The sequence below is a fragment of the Eupeodes corollae genome, chromosome 1, assembly GCF_945859685.1.
Source record: "Eupeodes corollae chromosome 1, idEupCoro1.1, whole genome shotgun sequence".
Lineage (NCBI taxonomy): Eukaryota > Metazoa > Arthropoda > Insecta > Diptera > Syrphidae > Eupeodes > Eupeodes corollae.
The window spans coordinates 76,459,148-76,483,433 of NC_079147.1; the positions used below are offsets into that span (position 1 = coordinate 76,459,148).

The 24,286-nt window shown below is 37.0% G+C and overlaps 1 protein-coding gene across 3 annotated transcripts in view; it reads left to right on the forward strand.

Annotated features, from left to right (window-relative positions):
* The window catches only part of LOC129953694 (dedicator of cytokinesis protein 1), a 91,068-nt gene that overhangs the window by 17,712 nt on the left and 49,070 nt on the right, over positions 1 to 24,286 (forward strand). For all 3 annotated transcript variants that reach the window (XM_056067034.1, XM_056067032.1, XM_056067033.1), the window contains exon 2: positions 16,073 to 16,184. In XM_056067034.1, coding sequence (XP_055923009.1) covers positions 16,073 to 16,184 — 112 coding nt within the window. The remainder of the gene's footprint in view (positions 1 to 16,072; positions 16,185 to 24,286) is intronic.

Below are 24,286 nucleotides of genomic sequence, written 5' to 3' on the forward strand. Positions count from 1 at the left end.
CACAAAAGTTTAATATTCACATTTGCTGGGTGCCGGGCCATAGAGACATTCCAGGTAACTGTAAGGCAGATGAACTCGCCAGCAACGGTACAGTACAGCCCATGCTACCACGTTTGGCACACACTGGCATACCAATCGCTGCATGTAAACTGTTGACGCTGTGAGGAGCGCAGGTACCAGGTGGAATAACATAACCACGTATCAGGTCACAAAAAACAACTGGCCAACACTGGATTTAAAACGTTCAAGGTGCTTGCTATCTCTTAGCAGATCGCATATAAGCTCGATAATAGGTGTCATAACCGGACACTGTCTAAACGGAAAGCACTCCACGCGGCTAGGCGTATTCTCAAGTGACTTTTGCAGAGGCTGTATGGACGAGGAAGAGGAAGAAACAGTTCTTCATCTTCTCCGCACATGCACTGCTCTGGCTCGAAAACGCAAGAATTACCTAGGAGAATTCTTCTATAACGATCTAAACGATCTTAATTATATTATCATAATCAGCCTCTCATGTTTCGTAAGGGACTCAAACTGGTTCCATTGAGTTAAGGAGGAAGCCTCAAGATTCATGTGGTATCACATTGGGCCATTAAACTGGCTAATTGTGTCTAAGGCTCAAAGATATTAGCTACTATAAAGTCTCTTTATCAGGATACTACTGCAGTTTTTTAGGATGGTTCGTGATTTTCAGCTGTTTTTTCCACTATCACCAAAATCGATATTCTTTTAGATTATCTTAATTAACGCCCTCTTATATGCCGACTTTATTGTACTGTTATCGGATAATCTTTTAAATTAACAACAACTAATTTTAAAACTTCCTGCATTTAATGAAATCTTGATGATTCGGAAATAGTAATGAATGATCGTTTAACCAACGGATCGGGAGACTTCTTCCAGACAATACCGGCCAACTTTCAACAAAGTTTAAGGTATAGAATGCTGCATAAAAAGCTATTATTTTTTACCGTGCTCAAGTTTGAAAACATGCTCTGCATATTGAAGGTTTTCGTTGCGTCTCTCCAGCTACATTTTTTTTTACACAGGACGAAACATATGTAAGTCTAATGGAAGATTACCCAAAATTGTTTCGAAATCCTTTGACATGAGCCTACTTGAATGGTCTAACTTAAAAATGAAAACATAAATTAGGTTGCGCAACAGTCCGTTGAGAACTAGGGCCTAGTTACTTACAACTTCCAACCATTCCTGTGTGCGAGTACTGCTCTCAAGGGGATGGAGGGGACCGATTTTTAAGCCGATTCCGAACGGCTGATTTGAGAAAGCACTTTTCATGACAAGAATTTCTCTCGGAGGAGGTGTCAATTTCTCGTAAGAGGCAGTACCCGTGAAAAAAAAAAAAAACTTTAGATGGCACCTCTGGCATCGCAGTCCATCGCACTGGCCTAGCTTACATAATATAGGATCCGATACGTATTATAGGATGCCGATTTTGCCAAAAAATCATCTTTCAGATGAAGCTCATTTTGATCTTGGAGGGTATATAAACAAGCAAAACTGTCCCAATTGGGGCACAGCAAACCCGAACGTATACATTGAAAACCGATACACCCAAAACGAGTCACTATTTGGTGCAGATTTCGGTCCAGAGGCATAATTGGGCCATTTTTCTTCTAAAATGAGCAAGGAGTTATCAGACCATGTTGAACGAATTTTTGTTCACAAAAATTGAACAGGAGGATATTGTCAACATTTGGTTTCATCAGGATAACCTCGATGGTTTTATAGCATTTTCAAAAAAAAGAAGTTATTTGTGGGACCCTAGTGCAACACAGTCTTAATTTCATGATGATTATTGCAACTTGATATACTCAGGCATACCGAACTACTTCGTTAACTCCAATTCTCATGATATGATTTCAATCTTTTTAAAGCACGCTGCTGGCTTCTTATTATCAATGAGAAAGCCTACACAAGAGATGAAGATGGAATAAGTACAATGTGTAATTTGGATAAATCGGAAAATACCCAGCACTTCATCGAAACATGCACAATATTCAAAATGTACAGGAGAAATATTCTTGGGAGCGACAAGCTTTCTCAATTTCAACTTCATTAACGTTCTTAATCACTACCGCTACTCAAACTTATTTAAGAAGAAGCTTGCTTTGAATGATTTGTTAAACGTCATTGCGAAGGCACCACAAATCGGAAGAAACTCAATTCGTTTAAAATCAAAGGCCATATCCTTTGGGATGATAAGAATTCTCGCATTAAGAACCAAAGCATCTATAAATGTTTCTTTGAGTATCGTTGCGTGAATCACATTACTAATTACTTTTCTTATCACTTAGCATAGTTTTGATTGGTTCCGATTTCGAAGTATGATGAGACTACCAAGAGAGTTTAGACACAAGAGTTTTGTTTTCGTTTGCTATACAGTAAATAGTTTTGAATAATTATAAAGTACAAATAATTTGATTCTGAATTATAAAGTTTAAATCATTCACATCTTTGTTCTTAGCCGCCAAAATAACTTGCTGATAAATGTTTGTGGTAAGCAATGATGTTCGGGTATTCGTAGCTGATTAGCTCGTCTTTTGAAGAGACATTTGGAGAAAGTTAAATCATTTCGATAGATTCTTCACATTCGCATTTATAGGTGGTAGACATATGGTCGAGTGGAAGCCGGATTAAGTTCTTGATTTTGGTATATTTGTGAGGTCGTTGAATACAGACTTGTTGGGTTTATTTTAGTATATAAGTGATTAAACAAGCTCCATTCAATTTGTTTGGAGTTGGTGGGTCTTCTTTATTGCAATTGTAATGTAGACAAATGTAGTACCCGTGGCATGATGGTAAGTGCGTTGTACTGTCAAGCGAGATGTCTTGGGTTCGATCACTAGCTAAGCCATTTAAAGTTTTTCTCACGGGAACTGCCTCTTGCGAGGAATTGACACTTGACTAATTCTTGTCATGGAAAGTGCTTTTTCAAATTAGCCGTTCGGATTTGGCTTAAAACTGTAGGTTCCCTCCATCCCTGACATCAGTACTCGCACACAGGAATGGTTGAGAATTGCAAATCACTAGGCCCTAGTTCTCAGTGGACTGTTGCCCCACCCAATTTATTTATTTTAATGTAGACAAATTACTAATCTGATTGTAGTTTCCTTCGCCAACTTATTCACTCAGAATACTTAAAGATATTGACATTCACAAATCCGCTAATCCTGATAGTATCCCGCGCTATTATTTCTGAAGAGGTGTTCTTCAACGCTGCCAAAAGTACTGTGTAAGCTTTTCCAACTTTCCTGTTCTACAAGTCAGTATTTCAGAGTGGATGAAAAACAGCTTTTGTTCAGCCTGTCCCTAAAAAAGTCGAATCCTCCTCCCCCTCTTGCTGTAGTCCAATTACACTTATGGCCTCTCTTTTTAAGGTAATGAAAACGCTGATCAGTTTTAAGCTTCCTTGAAGAACGAAAGCTTATTAATGACCAGTAGTGTGGCTTTCGGAAGTAGCTATAGGTCCACTGACGATCTCATGGTTTATCTTCAAAAGTATTTAATAGAGTATGGCATCAAGCTCTTTTATCGAAAATGCGTAAATTTGATATTTTTGAATATCTTCTTCGTTAAGTTAGTAATTTATCTTGCGGACCAATTAATTCAAGTAGTATTGGACGGGTTCAAATTTGATATGCACAAAAAAAAACCTTGGTGTGCCCAGGGCTCCGCTTTGTCTCCGCCATTCTTCCTTATTTTTATAAATGATCTTTTGACTGAAACTTCTAGTCTACTTAACTGTTTCGTTGATGACACAGCCATCAGCTTTTAATATTCGTTTTTAGATTCCCATCCTTGTCCTTCAGATGTGAACTATCAACGGCAGCGTATGATAAGCTCGTTTAATTCTAATCTTGACAGCATTGTCCAATGGGAAATCAAAAACCGTGTAGCATTTAATCCTTCGAAAACTTAATGCTGCCTACTGTCGCAAAAGCGTAATCCTCCTCCAATGCCACTATTCATGAATGGTACTAGCATCGAGAACAGCTTCCAGTTCTATGTGCATCACAAACCACTTGTTGTGGAGGGATCACATATTCGGCTTTGGCATCGATAAAAATGCTGCCAAGTGTTTAGGTGTTTTCCGACGATGCAAGAAGTTTTTTACCCTTTTTGATATGGCTTTAATCTGCAAAGCTTTTATTAATCCTTAAAGCCAGTATAATTCTCATATTTGGCCTTGTGCCCCAATAATGTACTTGAGTCTTTTTGATAGAATTAAAAAAAAGGCTCTTAAAATGAAAGCAGATCGTTTTCTTACTGAGACATTTGCTTCTCTTAAACACCGCCGCAATGTCTCATGCCTATCAAATAAAATATGCAAATAAAATATAAATAATCTATCATCTAGTTTTGTATGATGGAGTTTCGATGTTTAACCCAAATTTTTGAATAATTAATCTAGTAAACTTTGTTTTTACTATTTCAATTCATGATTTCAGATTACACAACAGTATTCCAAAATTGGTCTTTCTTACATATGAGGTAAAAAGCGATTTGAGAGCAAAAGGTCTTTAAAGTTTATGCTATTGTATAAAACCGTTTGATAATACCGAGCATGAAATTTGCTCACACACTAAATTCAATGTGCTTAACAAAATTTAGCTTAGGGTCAAAAACTACACCAAGATTTGTCTTCTCCCTTACTCATTCCAAAACTTGATTCTCAATTTTGTAGTCAAAGATGATTTGTTGCGCCAAAAAGAAAAACATTGACATTTTAGACATTTAAATATAATTGTTTTTTTTCGTTGCAATAATTTCAAAACACCGTCTTGTAAGAGATGACAGTCATTAATATATTTTATCCAACGACAAAACTTTAAGTCATCGGCGAAAAGAAGTTGACTTGAATTGAGAAAAAATCTACTAGCCAAATCGTTTATAAAAATTAGGAAAAGAAAGTTCCAATATGGCTACCTTGGGGAACACCAGATGAAACCAAAATTGGTTTGAGAACTGGTGAGAGAACTCCGTTAATGCAAACAAATTGAACTCTATCCCTAAGATATAATTCAAACCATTTCAAAAAATTAGAATGAAAACAAAAGCTTTTTAATTTCTTCATTAAAATAGTGTGACTTAGGCTTCGGCCTGTGGGATTTGTGAACTTGGATGATGGGTCGGCCATGCAATGAGCGACAGAGTGACCAGTGACCATTTTACTAAACGACACGTCGCTGAGCGATAAGTTTTAAAAATGCCATCGTCAAGTGCGGTTCGTCAAAGCTTACTAGTTGAAAGTCGCGTTCATATTCATAGATCTGTTATAAGATCGAGAATCCGTATATTTGGTGTACACCTCATCAATCGGGGAAAATTATGGTGAATTTCATCATTTATATATAAATCTTCCCAGATTTCCAGATAGATTTGGGCAATATTGTCGTATGTCAATATATTTTGATTTGCTGTTGGAAAAAGTTCAACCAAAATTAACAAGACAAAATAATCAATTAGTCTAGAACAACGGCTAGTTTTATGTTTAAGGTTACCCTTACTCTATCAAATGCCTTTAAAAAATCGGTATAAATTACATCAATTTTATGTCCTTCTTCAAGATTATTTAAAATGAAATTGGAGAAAATAGAAAGATTAGTCGTTATTGATCTTCCTGCAACGAAATCATAGTGTAGCGGTAAAATGTGTTTTTCATTTATCAATTTCTAGAAAAGTTTTGGAATACACGACAATTTACAAATCGGACAAGTTGGATATTTGGTGTTTCGACCCTGATTTGTGAATAGGGTTTAAAAATAATGCTAACAATCTAGAGAAATCATTTCAACCAACTGCTTATTGGTGATGAAGTCAACGATTCCGCCAGAGAGCAGCCACGTCAAATCCAGTTGGTTGACGATCTAGAGTTTCACCCACCCGACCAGCGTGAGATCAAATTAGCCATCACCAGGCTGAAGTCGAACAAAGCGGCCGGTGATGACGGTCTGCAGGCGGAGCTTTTTAAGTACGCTGGAGCAGATCTGTTAAGGAGCATGCACCAGCGAGTTACTAAAATTTGGTCGGAAGAAAGCATGCCCGACGAGTGGAACTTAAGCACCATCTACCCGATCCATAAATAAGGTGACTGGCTTCTCTGCGCCAACTACAGAGGCATTAGACTTTTAAACATGGCGTACAAGATCTTGTCCAGCGTATTATGTGAACGCCTGAAGTCATTTACTGACGAAGTAATTGGGCTTTACCAGTGTGGCTTCAGGCCTGGAAAACCTACCATCAACCAAATTTTCACTCTACACCAAATTCGGAAAATCCCAAGAACATAACATCGAAACACTTTTTTTTTTCGTCGATTTTAAAGCAGCTGATGACAGTGTATACAGGAACGAACTATACCTTGCCATGTTGAATTTTGGTATCCCTACCAAACTGATGCGACTATCAGGATGACGCTAAAAATGCTCGTTGCTGCGTAAAAATTGGAAGACTCAACATAAACCTTTGAAACCACCAGAGGACTTCGACAAGGCGATGCGCTGTCATGCAGCTACTTCAATATTGTTCTTGAAAGAGTGGTGTGCAACACCAACGCCAATACCATCTTTCAAAAATCCACACAATATCTTGGATATGCATAAGACATCGAGATTATGGGAAGAACCAGACGAGCAGTGACGGGTGCCTTCTCTAATATCAAGTCTGAGGCGAAGAAAATGGGTCTTGACATTAACGAGGACAAAACGAAGTACATATATACTCTCGTCAAATAGAGTCGATTCACTCCGTAGACTTGTTCAAAACATGAAAGTTGACAGGTTTAACTTCGAGGTGGTAAACGAATTTGTTTATATGGGCACTGCTGCTAATTCTGCAAATGACATCAGCGCGAAGATCAAACGTAGAATTCCCTTGCTAATCGCTGTTTCTTTGGCCTTTGAGGAATAATGCCCTATCGCGAAGTACCAAAGATACACTGTATAAAACTTTAATCATCCCAGTCTTGCTGTGTGGTGCAGAAGCATGGACCCTCTCCCAGGCGGATGAAGGATCTCTTGGTATCTTCGAGAGGAAGGTTCTGAGTACGAACTATGGTCCGGTTTGTGTCGAGACTTGCCAGTGATCAAAAAACTTCGTGTACAGCGCTTAAGATGGCTGGGGCACGTCGAGCGAATGAACATCGAAGCTCTAGCCCGGAAGGTTTTCAACGCAAAGCCTGAGGAAACAAGAAGCAGAGGCAGGCCTCATCTCCGGCATACCTCATCTCCGGCCCGGGGAGCACAATGCGCTGTAGCGCCATCTAAAGCAAAGTAAAGAGAGTAAGTTTAAAAATGATTTCTTTCATACTGAAAGAATTTTGCCGTTCTTTAAAGAGCTATGAAAAATCAGGAAAAGTGGTTCAGCTAGCGAAGCAGCACATTTTTTAAGAACAATAGGTGAAATTTCATCTGGACCTGGTTTATTGTCATCATTTAAACTCTACAGACCATCTTCAATTTTGGAAATATGTAATTTTAAACAACCGATATCTACCTTACATTCAAAAGGCAAATATTCGGCTGTCCGTGCTGAACTTACATTCGAATTAGCGTAACTAGATTCAAAATAGTGTGCGAAGGAATCGAAAATACTTGATACATTTAAAAATGCTGAACTAAGATAATTCATGCACCTGGGAATACCAATCAAATTGTGTTTGGTCTTCATGTAGGACCAGATATATTTCACCAACAATGCTCTAGTGACATAGCCAGTTGAATTCCTCCCCTCAAACAATTCAACCGTAATATCCCTACTTCTAGGTGGTTACTCATTCTACATTCTCGTAGTGCGGCAAAGAAACAAATATCTGTACCTGCCTGTACGGTTAAACTGTTTGACGGAAGGAATGCAACTGGCTTTTTTACTAGAGCATAATCCGTAAAAAAAGTTAAGACAAGAAACTATACGAAGAAGAGGCTTAAGCAAGTTGCTGCTGGAGTACCAGCCCGAAGATGGAAGTTATACTCAAGTTTTTGACTTATATAGATTCTTAAAATTGTAGCCATATTAAACGAAGACACAAATTTGTTTGCATCGTTTCAAAAAACAGAAACACCTTCCGAAGACATCTCGTATGTGATATGTAATCCGACCCTGTATTTCGAACATAACGCATAGACTAACGAAGACATCATCATTGAACAGGTGCGTTAGCACCGCATTGAACACACAAGCTACTTTATAATAAAGATACGTACCTATGTACATAGTTTGCTTCTCGCACCTGCAATGGAAACGTGAAGTATGGAGCCTATGGAGCTAAAATTGAATTGTTTAAAACAAAAAAATAAACGAAGCTACGTACTTGTTTATATTTAATTTGCAGTGTTGCAGGTTTACGCATAATAAAACAAAAAAAAAAGTAAAAACAAAACAAAAATAAACTACAAAAAATAACCTCAACAATCACAGCAGCTCTCGTCATAGAAATTGGACAAACATGGAAGTGGCTGCGCGACAAATATTGACGTGGAGCCCGTTTTTTTTGTTTTGTTTTTTAACATTTATATCACAATGCTGAAAGTCTTGATTGCGTGCCATAACTTTTAAGTTGGAAAAACGAATGATGAGTAATGCTAATTGTTTGAAAGAAGAAATCGTCATACAAGCGACCGACCTGGAGAAATAACCCAATTGGGTTTTGAAAGTGACAAAGACGCGCCAATAAAATGCTATTATGAAAAAAAAATAAAAACACATAGCAACGAATTTAAAGAATTCATATTTAAATTCATAGAATTTTCGGGTTTAACACTGAAGTTTAATTTTTGGGATAATGGCATTGAATATAATGGTATTTGAATATTTGGTAGTAGTTGATCCAATTGTTTCAGTACATTGATTTGAAATTTTAATTCTGCTTAGAAAAATAACCGTGATTAAAACTTACCAACGTATTAAAAGTCAAAACCCAGTTGAACCTAAGCTTGCCGCCAAAATCAGTTTATTTCAAATTATGAACATAGAACATATCTTGTTTTAAGATTTGGTAGGTACTTTTGTTTTTTAAATAGGGAGACTTCTAAAGGTTGATGATTTCTTGACAACTTTGATCCAATATTTCATCGAAATAAGAGAAGCTAATTTTGGAAAGATATTGAACATACTTCTAAAAAGCAATGTTCGTTCAAAAAAAAGTCAAAACATAATGATATTTCAAATAATTGTCAAAAAATATGGTTATGGTCACAGATCGGGTTTTCCAAGAGGGCTTGAGAACCTTTTTTTCGATGAGTCGCCTACATATTTCCGCCGAAACGACCTCTATTTTTTGTGGATTCATGAAGCAAAGGTGGATTTTCACCCGACCAATAACTCATATTTTGCTTTTTGACGAACTTATATCCGACAGACCAAAAAAGAATCTGGGATAGAATTTCTAGTTACTCAGATTTGCAGGATATACATTTCGGAAATAAAAGTTCATATGAAGGAATTATTGGATTGAAGATTTACATTGCAAGGTTTGAAGCTACCAACAAACAAGAACATGCACTGGTGGACACAAATTTAGCACACTGAGATGGGTACTACCGTATTTTTAATTTTCTCTCTAGTTTTGTTCCAAGCAACGGTACATTTTGAAGTAATATATATGACAACAAATCAGAGAAAACAATCCAATAACATAGAGTAAAAATCGTTGATTGTTTGTCATTTGCATTGTTTTTGGTTGGACATCAATTTAGCACGTGTACAAGGACAAAAGGAGTCTTATTATAAAGATGAAGTCAAAGCTGGAATGTTCCAGGAGGATGGTCTACAATGCTCTTAGACATTTTGAAAAGTTTAGAGTGACAAAAAATATAAAACAAGCCCCTCGAACACGAAAGACAACAAAGAGGGACGATAAAATCATTTACATGATATCAACTAAGGATCCATTTATGACCTCTAGTGCAATTCGGAATGAATTAATGGAGAATTACAATATCAATGTATCCTCAAGAACCGTGAGACGTCGCCTTAATGAAAAAAAATTGAGAGGGTGCATTGCACAAAGCAAACCATTAGTCTTAACAAAAAAAATTTAAAGGCTAGATTGGAGTTTGCCAAATTACATCTAGGCAAAAAACTTAATTTTTGGAAACATATGTGTGGCGTCCACAAAACAAAGAATATGATCCAAAATACACCGTTAAGACCGTGAAGTACGGTGATGGTCTGGGCTGCCTTTTCTTGGCACGGTGTGGGTCCAATAGTCAAGATTGACTCCAGGATGGACCAGCACCTGTACAAAGATATTATCTTGAACCATATGATACCATATGCTGAAGACAATTTGCCGGTTTTATGGCGCTTCATGCACGACAATGACCCTAAACACACTTCAAAACTAGTGAAAAGTGCCTTAGAGGTCAATAAAGTGAATGTTTTAAAGTGGCCTGCTCAATCACCCGATTTGAACCCAATCGAAAATTTGTGGAATGACGTTGAGCAACACATTGAAAAACAAAAACCGAAAAATTTAACAGATTTGTGGCAAAAGATACAGAATGCTTGGTATTCAATACCTAATAAACGCTGTGAGGCCTTAGTCGAGAGCTTGCCAAGAAGAATCAATGCATTATTAAAGAATAAAGGATTTCCAACAAAATATTAAAGAAAATATAGTTTTAGTAACGGTAAGTAACATAACCGAGAAATTTTATTAAAATGTGCTAAATTCATGTCCAGACAAAAATGTATGTTTTCTGTTATTTTTTCCATTTTTTTCTTTCAGATATAAAAAATATAAGATTGTGTTTTTGAAAAATATACTTCTATGTGTAAATATTTAAAACATATGAAAATATTTAAATAAAAACAAACTTTGTAAATACAGTTTAATTTTTTCTTTTGTTAATGTGCTAAATTCTTGTCCACCACTGTATATACATACATTATGACTGGGATAATATTAAAGGATAAAAAAATGTAAAATTTGAATACCTACATATTCAGGATTTTGTAGGTAATGCTCGGTTTGATCCAATTTAAATTTATTTGAGACTGTGATCTTCTCCAGTAAACAAAGTTCGCATTATGGGAAAAGTTAAGGAATTAACTATTGAAACTCGATCTGCGATTATGACCCTTGTTGATGAAGGCTTTTCGCAAAGAGAAATCGCCACAAAACTGAAGATATCCAAAGGAGCAGTTCACAGGAACATACAGCGTTACTCTAGTACCGGCGGTTTTAAGGATAAACCGAGGTCAGGACGACCTAGAGTTACGACGAAAACCGAAGATCTGCATATCATCACCATAAGCAAGCGTTCTAGGAAGAAAACAGCACCAGAAATACGCGCCGAGATCAATGTAATCCGGGAAGAACCATTATCTGTATCAACGATACAACGAAGGCTAAGGCATGATGGACCCCAAAACAAGATCAAACGGTTGGAATGGGCCAAAACCCATAAGGATTGGACAGATAAAGACTTCAACAGAGTCTTATGGAGCGATGAGTCCAAGTTTGAGATATTTGGCTCAGATCGCAGAGTGTACGTCAGGCGCAGTGCTGAACAGAAGATGCTACCAGACTGTTTGGTCCCAACTGTAAAGCATGGAGGCGGTTCAGTAATGGTGTGGGGATGTTTTTCCTTCAATGGAGTAGGAGATCTGACAGGAGTGATGGGAAGAATAAATATATAAGTCTATAAAACGATATTGGAAGACCATGTTTTGGTATCTGGACTCCGATTAATGGGTGAAGATTTTGTATTCCAGCAAGACAATGACCTGAAACACACTTCAAAACTTTGCCGGGGATGCCTGAAACAAAAAGAAGATGAGGAAATTCTAAAAGTAATGGTATGGCCACCGCAGTCTCCAGATATTAACCCCATTGAGCTCTTATGGGAAGAGCTTGATATGCTCACCACATAACATCGGAATCTGCTCTTTGAGAAACTCTAAAACATTGCTGGAATAAAATTCCACAACAGTAACAGCATCGATTTAAGTTTTCTTTTTTATATTGTTATGAATACCCTTATAATGATTAAACACCGTGCAAGCAATTAGGAAAAGAGGAAAGGATTAGAAAGAAGAAACCGATGCACATTGAATGTCCGCACATTGTAATCAGTGGTAAATATTGAGTCAGGTTTCATTTCACATTCGTGTAGAGCGGCTAAAGAAAGAATCTCTGTACTTAACAGTACGTCCGAAATTTAGATCAAGGGTAAATTGATGGGCATTCCTAGCAGCAGTAATGGTAATAAGGTTGCATTGTTTAAGGGCAGGAATGCAACAAGCTCTTTCGCTAGAGCTTTGTTTACAAAAATAACTATAAAACAATGACAGTCATGAGACCTTGCGGCGGTGTTCAAGAGAAGCAAATGTCTCGGTAAGAGAATGATCCCCTATTATTTTTAGAGCTGTTTTTTCAATTCTATCCAGAAGGCTCAAGTACGTTATTGGAACTCCAGCCCAAATATCAGAGTTATAATAGAGTTAAGGACGAATACTTACTTAAGGTGGCGCTACAGTCCAGGGCGGACCTGGGCCTCAACCAACATGCGTCTTCAGCCAGCTCGGTCCCTAGCTAGCTGTCTCCAGTTTCACACGCCAAGTTGGTTGAGGTCCTCTCCCACCTAGGTGCGCCACCTGAGTCGCGGTCTTCCTCTACTGCGCCGTCCCTTGGGATTGGATTCAAAGACTTTCCGGGCTGGAGCGTTGATGTCCATCCGCTCTACATGACCTAGCCATCTAAACCGTTGGACTTTAATTCTGCTAACTAGGTCAGTGTCGCTGTACAGCCCGTACAGTTCGTCGTTATATCTTCTCCTCCATTCTCCATCTATGCGTACGGGACCAAAAATCACCTGAAGAATTTTTCTCTCGAAGCATCCTAAGACGCTCTCATCTTTCTTTGACAGGGTCCAGGCCTCAGCACCATAAATGAGAATCGGGATGATGAGTGTCTTATAGATGGTGATTTTAGATGCTCGAGAGAAGACTTCTCAATTGCCTTCTGAGTCCAAAGAAGCAGCGATTTGCAAGAGTTATTCTTGTTTGATTTCAGCGCTGGTGTCTTTGTCTGTATTAATAGCGGTGCCTAGGTAGACAAAGTCCTTAACTACCTCAAAGTTATAGCTGTCCATGGTGGCGTTTTGTGAAAGACGTACATAGTTGTTCAATGTCCTTTTTTGATGACAGCATATACTTGGTCTTGCCTTCATTGACCACTAAACCCATCTTCTTCGCTTCCGTCGCAATGCTCCAAAACGCTCCACTGACATCACGCTTTGATCTTCCAATTATGTCAATATAATTTGCGTATCCGAGTAATTGGATGTACCTTTGGGAGATTGTGCCTCTAGTGTTGACAGTTGAGTTTTGCACAATTCTTTCCAGAACGATGTTGAAGAAGTCGCATGACAGTGTATCGCCTTGTCTAAAACCTTTGTTGACATCAAATGCATCGGTAAGATCTTTTCCGACCTTGATAGAGCAGCGTGCATTCTCCATCGTCATTCTGCACAAACGGATAAGTTTGACAGGGATGCCAAAACTAGACATTGCTCGGTAGAGTTCTTCCCTATAGATGCTGTCATACGCGGCTTTAAAATCGATAAAGAGATGGTGGGTATCGATTTGAAGCTCCTGGGTTTTTTCCAAGATCTGCCGTAGTGTGAATATTTGGTCGATGGTGGACTTTCCTGGTCTGAAGCCACACTGATAAGGACCAATCAGGTTGTTGACGAATGGCTTCAGACGTTCACATAATACGGCAGAGAAGATCTGATACGCAATGTTAAGGAGACTGATGCCTCTGTAGCTAGCGCAATTTAGAGGATCTCCTTTCTTGTGTACCGGGCACACTATGCTGGGATTCCACTCATCGGGCATGCTTTCTTCCGACCATATTTTGCTGATGAGTTGGTGCATGCTCCGTACCAAGTCATCTCCTGCTGCTTTAAATAGTTCGGCAGCGATGCTGTGAGCTCCAGCAGCTTTGTTTGACTTAAGTTAAGATATAGCTATCTTCACTTCGTCAAGGTCGGGTAGGCGGAATTGTTGATCTGCGTCGCCGAGGTTGAGTGGTTCTATCTCCCTTACAGCAGAATTCGGTTCGTCATCGTCGTTATATAATTTGGAGAAGTGATCTTTCCATATTCTCAGCATCGACTGTGGTTCTACTACAATGTTCCCTTGATCGTCTTTACAGGCTTCGGTTCGTGGCTGGTACCCTTGGGAGGTTTTTTTTACCTTTTGGTAAAATTTACGAACCTCATTCCTGTTGTGACATCCCTCTATCTCCTCGATCGCGCGCTTCTCATGCTCTCTTTTTTTCCGTCTAAGAAGCCGGTGTTTCTCTCTCCTCTTCTGCTCGTCAAACCAGGGGTTTCGCTGTGGTGATCGTGCACTTCAGAGGCGCCATCTCTGATGGCTGCAAGGCAATGTTGGCACTGGTTTTCAATGCTTAATGCAGGCAGCATAGGACGCCTTAAGAGGTTATTAGAGACTCGATCGGAAAAGGACATGGCAGTCTCTTGCGATTGTAGCCGTCTAACGTCGAATCTTCTCACAGTATTTCCTTGTTTTGGCTTGGATCGGGATATCCGTAGCCGTACCTTGGCTACAACGAGGTAGTGGTCCGAGTCAATGTTAGCCTCTCGGAATGTTCGGATATCCTGGATACTGGAGAAGTGTCGTGCGTCGATCGCAATGTGGTCAATCTGGTTGACGGTTGATTGATCAGGAGATTTCCATGTTTCCTTGTGGATATTAAGATGCGTGCAATTTTTTGACATTCCTGGCAAAATTCTACCAACAGTAAAAAAAAAACCATGGGGCAAAGCTCGAACATTTTGTTGCATTTCCTATAATACATTATAATTTTATCAAATAAAGTCAATAAGCTCATATTTGTGGTAGGAAGTTCATAGTGTAAGGGAACCCCATTTATTTTCAACTGCTGTACGTGCAATTTTTTGTTGTAGTGTAGCTGAATTAAATCAATCATTCAATCTTTTTTGTAAACTAAAAATGAAAATTACCAAAAATGATTCCAACGTAGTTACGAAATGTTAATTCTTATGTCATAACTTCGATTAATTGTCTCTTTCCAATATCAACCTATTAAAATTGGGATCTTCCTATAATTAAAAAAAAAGACTATACTTTCTGATTGTCAGTCTCCTCTCAAGCAGCGAAGCTTAAGGGGTTGACAAAAATAAAACATCAATTCCAGAATGTCTGTGTATTTAGATAGAATTCCATAATTAAACCCATTTTCAAGATTTTTATTCATTCATTTACACTACGCGACATCAGAGCATAACATCAATTAAATACAACTAAAAACAACAACAATAAAACAAAAAACCAAGCTTAACTCAACTCTTTCAATACTCGTACTTGTCTCGCATAAACTGCGTGTATCTGACATTAAAAACAATTAACCTCATATCATAAAACGTACTCTCTGGGATCTGGCTTTTTCGTTTTCGATCTGAGGGTAGTCGTCGAGTCGTCGAGTCGTCGAGTCTTGTGTAATGTTGATGAAGTATTCCCCAACGCAGTGTGTTGATTATAAATGCAGTGTTCCACATCTGTAGGAAGTAACTCGATAACGACTCAAAAAAAAAAACAAAATCACAAACGACAAACCACGAGAACGACATCAGAGGACGACAAACAGCCAACGACAAACCAAACCAAAACCCAGCTGGGGTATTGGTTCTGGTCCAATGTCTATCTATTTGTATATCTTGTATACCTATCTGTAGCTGCGTGTTTTGAAATGCTTGTTCTATTTGCCATTAAGCTTCCCCCTTTAAATCCCGCAAAAAAAAAAAACACAAAATTAATATTGAATGCCAAATGAAGCAAATATAAACATTGTAGTTTTGTCTAGTAGCTTGTCATAGTCACTTTGGAGACTTGTTTGGATAACGCCGTAGAAGCTAGCTAAGTAGGTTGCTCCTCTCTCTAATCGTTATCAGTGCACCTTTTCTCAAAAACCTACCTACATAAAATAAATTATGCAAATAAATTGAAATAATTTTTAAAATTTTTAAAATTTGTATTTCTATTTCCTCTTCTTCCGTAGCTAAAGACAATTTCGAAGAAGACGATAAGCCTCACAGATTGACACTGGATGTTGGCGATTCCGTTGTGATCCTCAAAGAACTTGCCCAATGGTATTACGGATATAATACGAAGTAAGTAAATTTATTTTATTAGATAACATACGTGAGTTGGTGTTTATTTTTGTTTTTACACTTCGTGAGAAAATTGACGCTTGAACTAATAAAACTTCGATTGTGATAGAATTTATTGAGAAATCAGTCTCAATGATTGGGTCAATTAAATTTTGTTTTCTCTGTCGAGGTTAATATGCAAATAAGATAAAGAACAACATTTTGATAACGCATCATATCATAACAGTCCGGTTCGCTTGGTTATTTTATTTCGATGGCGCTTTTAAAAATTTAATTCATCTTAAAAATTTATTCAAACTTATGTGTTTTACTACACTTTTGACCAAGGCATCATAGTAAAATGTTCGTTTACTTTCACATACACGTAATTTACTTTTATCTTAAAGTGAATTGATTAACATCGTAAAATAATTTTCAAATACTACCAAGTAATATGCATCCCAACTTATCTATATGTGTTTTGTAAAAGCTTTATAGCTCTCACGTTTCAGCGAGGCAGGTTAGGTTAGGTTGGAGTGGCTGTCCAGATGTCATTGACGCACCTAGACCTCAAGGGTCCATTTTGATACCACTAATGAGGTTACTCATGGGAGAGTGATGAACTGGTATTAGCGAAGAAGGGATTACCGAAAAATGTATTCCTTCTAATGGAAAGTGCTGGAAATGTACATAGAAGGTGTTGGACTGTTTCCTCTTCCTCCTCGTTCATGCAGCTTCTGCAGAAGTCATTTGTGTAGACCCCTAGCCTCAGAGAATGTCTTCCTATGAGGCAGTGTCCTGTTTTTACTCCAATTGTATAGCTTATACTTTGTCTGCTCAGGGATATCAAGCCTTTTGACCGTTTTAAGTCTCTGCTTGGCCGTATTTGCTTGACTCTGTGACCATCTAGCATTTGTTGATTCTAGATCATATTGTTTAAGAAGATATTTGCATGTAGCAAGTGGTGTTCCTATGTTATGTTTTTGTCTAACATTAGGCAGAAGTGTTCCGTTTTGGCGAGCTCATCGGCTTTGCAATTTCCCGGAATGTCTCTGTGGCCCGGCACCCAAATGAGGTTAATGTTAAACTGTTCCGTCATCTCATTCAGAGATGATTGACAATCGTGGACTGTTTGAGAGTTTGTGGAGACAGACGCGAGAGATTTAAGAGCGGCTTGGCTGTCTGAGAAGATTCGTATATCCTTACAAGATATAACGTTTTGTCTGAGCCAGGATAGCGCTTCTTTAATCGCCATTACTTCGGCCTGGAATACACTTCATTGATTGGGAAGTCTATAGGATAGACTGAGATTCAGTTGTTCCGAAAAGTTACCACTTCCAACTCCGTGATCGGTCTTTGAACCGTCATGTCAGTATAGAAGTGTACCGCATCGTCTGCCAGGGGTCTCTCTTCTTCCCAAGAGGATCTTGAAGGGATGGACACATGAAAGCTTTTACCGAATACCATTTTTGGGGTGGTATAGTCTAAGCCATCTGGAATAGACCTGAAACTGTCTAGAATAGTAGTATGTCCAGTATTGTTACTGATCCATTGAGAGGTGGCTCTAAGCCTCACACATGAGTGGGCTGCCACCATTTTGGAGAAGATGTCAAGAGGTGTTAGATTTAAAAGCAGTTCCAGTGCTGCGGTTGGTGTTGTGCGAAGTGCTCCTGTGATGTCCATACCTGACCTATGGACTTTGATGAGCTTATTTAGATTTACCATAAATGCGTATCGGTCTCTTTACCGAAGTGTATAGCCAGTGCGTTATTTTTGGGAGAAGCCCCATTTCGATCCTATGGCCTTTTTACAAGTAAAAAGCGCTACAGTAGCCTTTTTTACTCTTTCATTAATATTTGCCTTCCAATTTAGTTTTTTGTCTAAAATGAGGCCCAAATATTTAGCTTGGTCAGAAAAGCTTAATGGTATTCCTCTAATCTTGGGCTAATCTGAGGAATTTTATATCTTCACGAAAAGAGTATTAATTCTGTTTTATGTGGATTGACTTCCAAGCTTCATTGCTTAGCCCATTTTGTTAGCCTATTTAAGGCATTTTGTAGGAGTTCCGAGGGAACTTGGGGGTGCTTCCCAGATACAGATATTGCAACGTTGTCAGCATAGGTAATCACCCCGAAACCCTCTGCTTCCAATGATGTTAGTAGGTTGTTTACTACCATGTTCTATAAAAGAGGAGAAAGAACCCCACCTTGGGGGAATACCTCGATCCACCGATCTGGTGGTAGTAAAACTTCTCATGTTAGAAATTATTGTCCTGCTTTTGAGCATGAGACTTATAAGATCTATGAGTGACTTCTCTAATTTCAGCTTATCCATTGCTGTTGTGATCGCCTGGTAACTGACGTTGTTGAAAGCTCCTTCAATATCTAGGAACGCTACTAGGTTATATTATTTGTATTCGAGGGAATATTCAATAATACATACCAGCGAGTCAAGTGCTGATTCTACTGATTTTCCCTTAGAGTAAGCATGTTGAGCTGTGGAAATGAGACATGGTTTTAAGTTATGTATGATGTAAATTTCAATCAATCTTTCCAAGGTTTTAAGAAGGAAGGATGATAGGCTGATTGGTCGTATATCTTTAGGGTAAACGTGGGAGGGCTTCCCTGCTTTAGGAATGAAGACTACTTTTGCCATTCTCCAAGCTTTGGGAATATATCTGAACCTTACATAGCTTGTCAGAATGATTTCCAATGGTGGAATGATCATGTCTGAGCATTTTTGTAGATCGGCCGGAATGATTCCGTCTGGTCCTAGAGATTTATATGGATCAAAGCTGTCTATGGCCCATTGCAGTTTCTCCCGCGTTATTAGATCAACTAAATCGCTTGTAGAAGCTTAAGACTCTGATTTTAAGTCGTTTAGTATGTTAAAACTACCTGGAAAGTGGGTGTCTAATAACAGATTAAGAGATTCGTCATCTGTGATAGTCCACATGCCTACTTCTGTCTTTAAAGCACTGGGTATTGTTGGACTTTTTGAAAAATTTTCCTGAGTCTTGAGGCTTCTGAAGTATTTTCTATTTTACCACAAAAGTTTCTCTAAGAAGACCTCTTACTCTTCCTTCATTCTTTTTTTTATTGCTTTAAAGCTTGTTTGTATAAGTCCCAGTCAGAAGGAGATCTAGTGTACTTAGATCTATTGAAGAGTTTGCGACAGCTCTTTCTGAATGGTTCTAGTTCTTTAAAATGGTTACAGGACATGAAGTTCTCATTGATTTATTAAAGGCTTGGGTGAGATGATTCACAGAAAGGTCTAGTAGCTTTTAAGAAGGTTGTGATCAAGCAGTTGTGCTAATACCAGCGAAGCAGTGTCTTCATAATTTTGCAAAAAAGGGTTCGATGATGTCACCAGCAACTTTTAAATCGTAACTTATGGTGATTTGTGAATAGCTTAAGGATTGTCTTCGATTTATATACTGCAATTTTGTTTTTTTGAATTTATCTTTCAATTGAACCTAGCATCATCACTAAGCCCTTGAATTTTAACACATTTATTTTTTTCCAAGTAAATTTTCACAATTTGAAAGCGTTGTTCTAAGGTTAAACGATTCATGATAAATTTCCAAGTTTAACAGAACATAATCTGACATTCTCAACTGTCAATCCATAGACAACAGGCATCGAATTTTCTACATTAGATAAAAAAGGCTCGGGTGCGACCCACACTCAAAACTTCCCATCCCGTCTGTCAATTTGTCTTGCTTAAAAGTTTGTAGGGTTGGGTTGAAAAAGTTGGTAGTTGAATTATTCTTAAACATTTTAGAATTACCGCCAATATTTTTCATATATGGAAATAGTTTAAAAACAAATTTTTACCAATTTTAGTAGCATTTTATATATTTTTACGAATTTGCGTACTATTTTTTTTATGAAAAACGGACTGTTGGATTTTTATAAAAAAAAACTACTGAATATCGATAACAATATTTTCTGTGAAATAAAAAAAGTTTGAAGACAATATTTTTTATTTTTAAAAATCTATTTGAGTCGAAAGTAAATTTTTACGTTTTTTTTAGGTTTTTATTTTTTGTAAAAAAAAACTGTTAATTCGATTTTTCTCAAAATTGTTCAGAATATTGAAAATAATATTTCTTATAAGATAAAATTAGTTGGAAGCCATAATCTCAAATTTTTGAAAAGATATTTGAGCCGAAAATCAATTTTTACCAACTTTGAGGGTTTTATATTTTTTTTTTAAACTGTCCATTCGATTTTTCCCAAAATCTTACCGGGTGTTAAAAACGTTATTTTTCTTAGCACAAAATTGTTTTGGAGCTAAAATCATTTTGTATTCATACAATTTTGGAGATGACAATTTTTTTTCAGTTTTTTATTAATTTAATTTATAAAAAAAAAACGTTACTTGGATTTTTTTTTTCAAAAAATGTATTTGTTTGGCACGTTACAATATATTTTATTAAATTTAATGCAAGTCTCTAGCGTTTTTGGTTCGTATTTAAGGGTTAACCAAAATTTGTACCTTTTTTTTTAAACTGCTATGGTAAAAAACCCACTCATTTTTCTTGAGAGCCCTTTCTGCATCTTTCTGCCTTATTATCTGTATAACAAAATGTATTTGAAGTCGATATCTCTTGTGCTTCTTGAGCTATGGACAACGAAAAAACCGTCGCGAACGTACGAAGGGACGAACACACGCACGCACAGATATCTTTCTAAAAATTTTTTATTTCGACTCTAGGGTGCTTGAAACGTCAAGAAATGTCAAAATTTTCAATTTGACAAAACGTACCCATTACAATAACTTAGTTAAAAATGATTTCAAATTCGGAATATTAAATCGTGAAACGAACGAAACGAAATTCAAAATCAACTTTCAAGTTAATTTTTTTTAGTAGGACATTTGAAAAAATCCATTAATCGCGGAAGGCCCAACGAAGACTGTAATTATACGTGGTATGATCTTATATGTCGAAACTGACGAGCTTCTATTGTGTAAATATAGACGGACGTACAAAAATATCGTCCACTTAACTGTTCTTCGAGTTTAACATTTGGCCAGCTTATATTTCTTAGAATTTTCTCTCAGTCCGAGTGGCAGAACAGAAGAATCAACACCAAACATTTGAACTAGAAATAAGTTTATTTCAAGACAAAGTTTGTCGGGTCAGCTAGTGCACCTCCAATAATTTTGAAATCGTTCTTTAGATAATTTCGTAAAATTATTTTCTCTATACTATATACACTCCTTCTTTTGATCGGTGTTGGCATGAGTAAACTTATTTTTTTTTGGTAGTTCCAAAATTAATTATTACCGGAGGCTCACTTTTTATAACAAAGGCATATGATGTCCTATTAAAATATTATCCTTACTACATGACCCCCCAAAAACAGTTTAAATGGATTCCTTTTTTGATAGCTTGACCTATTGCTTCTGTGGCAGGCGTTGCCTTTAAGTTTAAGTTCAAATTGTTTAACCTTGGCTAAGGATATCTGATCTTTCTCTCTTTTAGTTTCGAATACTGTACTGGTTGTAAACTTCGTGGTCTTAACCTCTCCACTAGAAGTTATTTTGCATATTGACATAAACCGGACCATATATCTTTTGTGGCACCCATTTCTGGAAGTCATCAAAGGAGCTTTTATCCGCTGTGAGAGTGTCCATGAACCATAGAGCAGAATCCGAATGATAAAAGTTTTCTTCAACGTCTCCTTGATACTTTTCGATAGAGCTTTATCTCTCAATTTCTTATTAAGTCTTATTAAGTAAGAAACAGCAGTTAACAAAAGTTATTCTAGATTTTTTTTCATCGCTGCAATAATTTGCAGTTTTTTTTGCAGTAACATAAATTAACCGGTCCTGCAATTCTTTCTTTTTATAAACCTCTTTTTTAAAGGGAGGTTACATTTTAAGGGCTGATCTAAATTTAAAAATTAAAATTCAAATTAATTAATAAATTATGTATGGAACAAAATATCGGCCAAATGGCCACCCCGACCTAGGCGGCACATCTCCGTCCGATGGGCCAATTTTTTTTTCATTGACGTTGAGGTTTTGTGCTGTAAATCAGTTTCAGTTTATTTATTTGTAAAGCTTTCACAGTAAGATAACAGATATCTTATACATTTGTGAGAGCCTATGACTTAACTTTACAATTCAAAATACAAAAGCAAATAATATAAAATTAAATTAAAATAAAATTGAAGAAAAAAGAAAAACAAAATTTATCGAAAAACTTGAAAACAAAGTAATAATAGAATAAGAAGAAAAAAAGGAGAAAAAGATAGTTAGAGTTAAGAAGAGAGGATAAGCTAAGTTAAGTTAGTTGCTTTGGTTAGAAAGGAAGATTTTAATCGATATTGACATTCTGATTTTTTCAAAGAGATAGGCTATTAACGTGTTTTCAAGATTTAATAAAACAGTATCAATGTTCGAAGCTTCATGAAGTCATTTAAAGGCATATTAAGTAGAATCTCTTTTAAATGTGAAACATGGTCGTACCTTCTTAATCCAAAGATGTATCGAATGATACTATTAAAGGCTATGTTAAGTTTATTTTTGCTCATAGAATCGCATCCATGAGTGAGAACAGGTATAACTAGGGTCCTTGCTAGCATTAGTCTGGTTTTAAATGGAGTGATGTTTTGGGCGGTCAACAGCGTTCTAAGCGTTCCATACGTTTTACCTATCAATTGGTTGATGTGATCATTCCAGGTCAATTCTATTGAAGTTTGCAACTAAATTTTTACTGGAATTTACGAATTCTCATGGGTTCTCGTTTAAAATTATTGAGGGAAAGTATATAAGATCTAATTCTTTTCTTGATATAACCAGGCATTTGCATTTGCTTGCGTTGAGAATCAACCCATTGCAAGACGCCCAGTAAGATTTCTTTTCTAGTTCTTGATTCATTGTGAAAACGCAGTCTTCAATTAAACCCACAGGACAGCTTTTGTAAATTTGAATGTCATCGGCATAAAAAATGTTTTGATACTTCATTAATAATGAAACCGATTTCATTGACATATAATGAAAATAAAAGAGGGGATAAAATTGATCCTTGGGGAACTCCTTGTTGAATCGGAAGAAAATCGGAGAGATTTCCATTTAAGAAAACGGCTTGCTTTCTATCCTTCAAAAAGAAAGAAAGCAGTTTAATAGCTTCTGAAGATATGTTGAATTTGTGACGCAGTTTATTCAGAAGAATCGAGTGATTCCCCATGTCGAATGCTTTTGAAAAGCCTAGTAGGACTAAAAAGTTACTTTGTCAATATCGAGTTCAGTCCTTATGTCTTCGGTTATTTTAGTTAGTGCCGTAATACAGCTATGTTGTGAACGGAAACAAGATTGAACATCGACTAAAAGGTTGTTGCTACTGATGAAGCTGCTTAATTGTTTTCGCATTATCCTTTCACAGACTTTAGATAGAAAAGGAAGTATTGAAATCGGTCTAAATCATTATAAAGCGAGTAGAAGCAGTGGAAGAATAGCTTTAATGAAAATTGGATTCAAATCATCATCATTATGCAACTTTCAACTATGTCTAAAACGGTCACACAATCAAATCTGAACAAAGTGTCTGTAGAAGTTAGTGGTATGGTATTGAGAGATACATGATCTCTTGGAGTTACTAAAGGTGTAGAAGCAAATTTACTGTTTAGCTCATTTATATTCATTGCAGCTGGAAAATTATTTCTTTGTTTACCTATTCCTAGCTGGCGGAGGTTGTTCCACAGTTTATGACCATCAGACCTTAAATCTAGACGCTTAGAGTAGAATTGTAATTTTGCACGTCTAACCTCTTGAACTACTTTATTTCGTAGTGATTTGTACAACTCACTGAGCTCGTTAACACTTAAAAGTTTCCAGCGTCGGTATGCTAGATCACGCCGATTTATTAGGTCTTTAACCATACTAGTAAACCATTGTTTATTTTCGCGAATCCTAGTTTGTGTTTTCAATGGAACGTGATTAATAAATAAAATACTAAGATTTGTGTTTAAAAACTCGACTTGGTCATCTGGTGAAGGCATTAGGAAAATGTCATTCCATGGTATCATGTTTATATCATTTTCAAGAAATTCTAGAAATCACTTGGTTTACACTTGAATTAAAATCATGGGTCACAAAAATAAGATCATGTC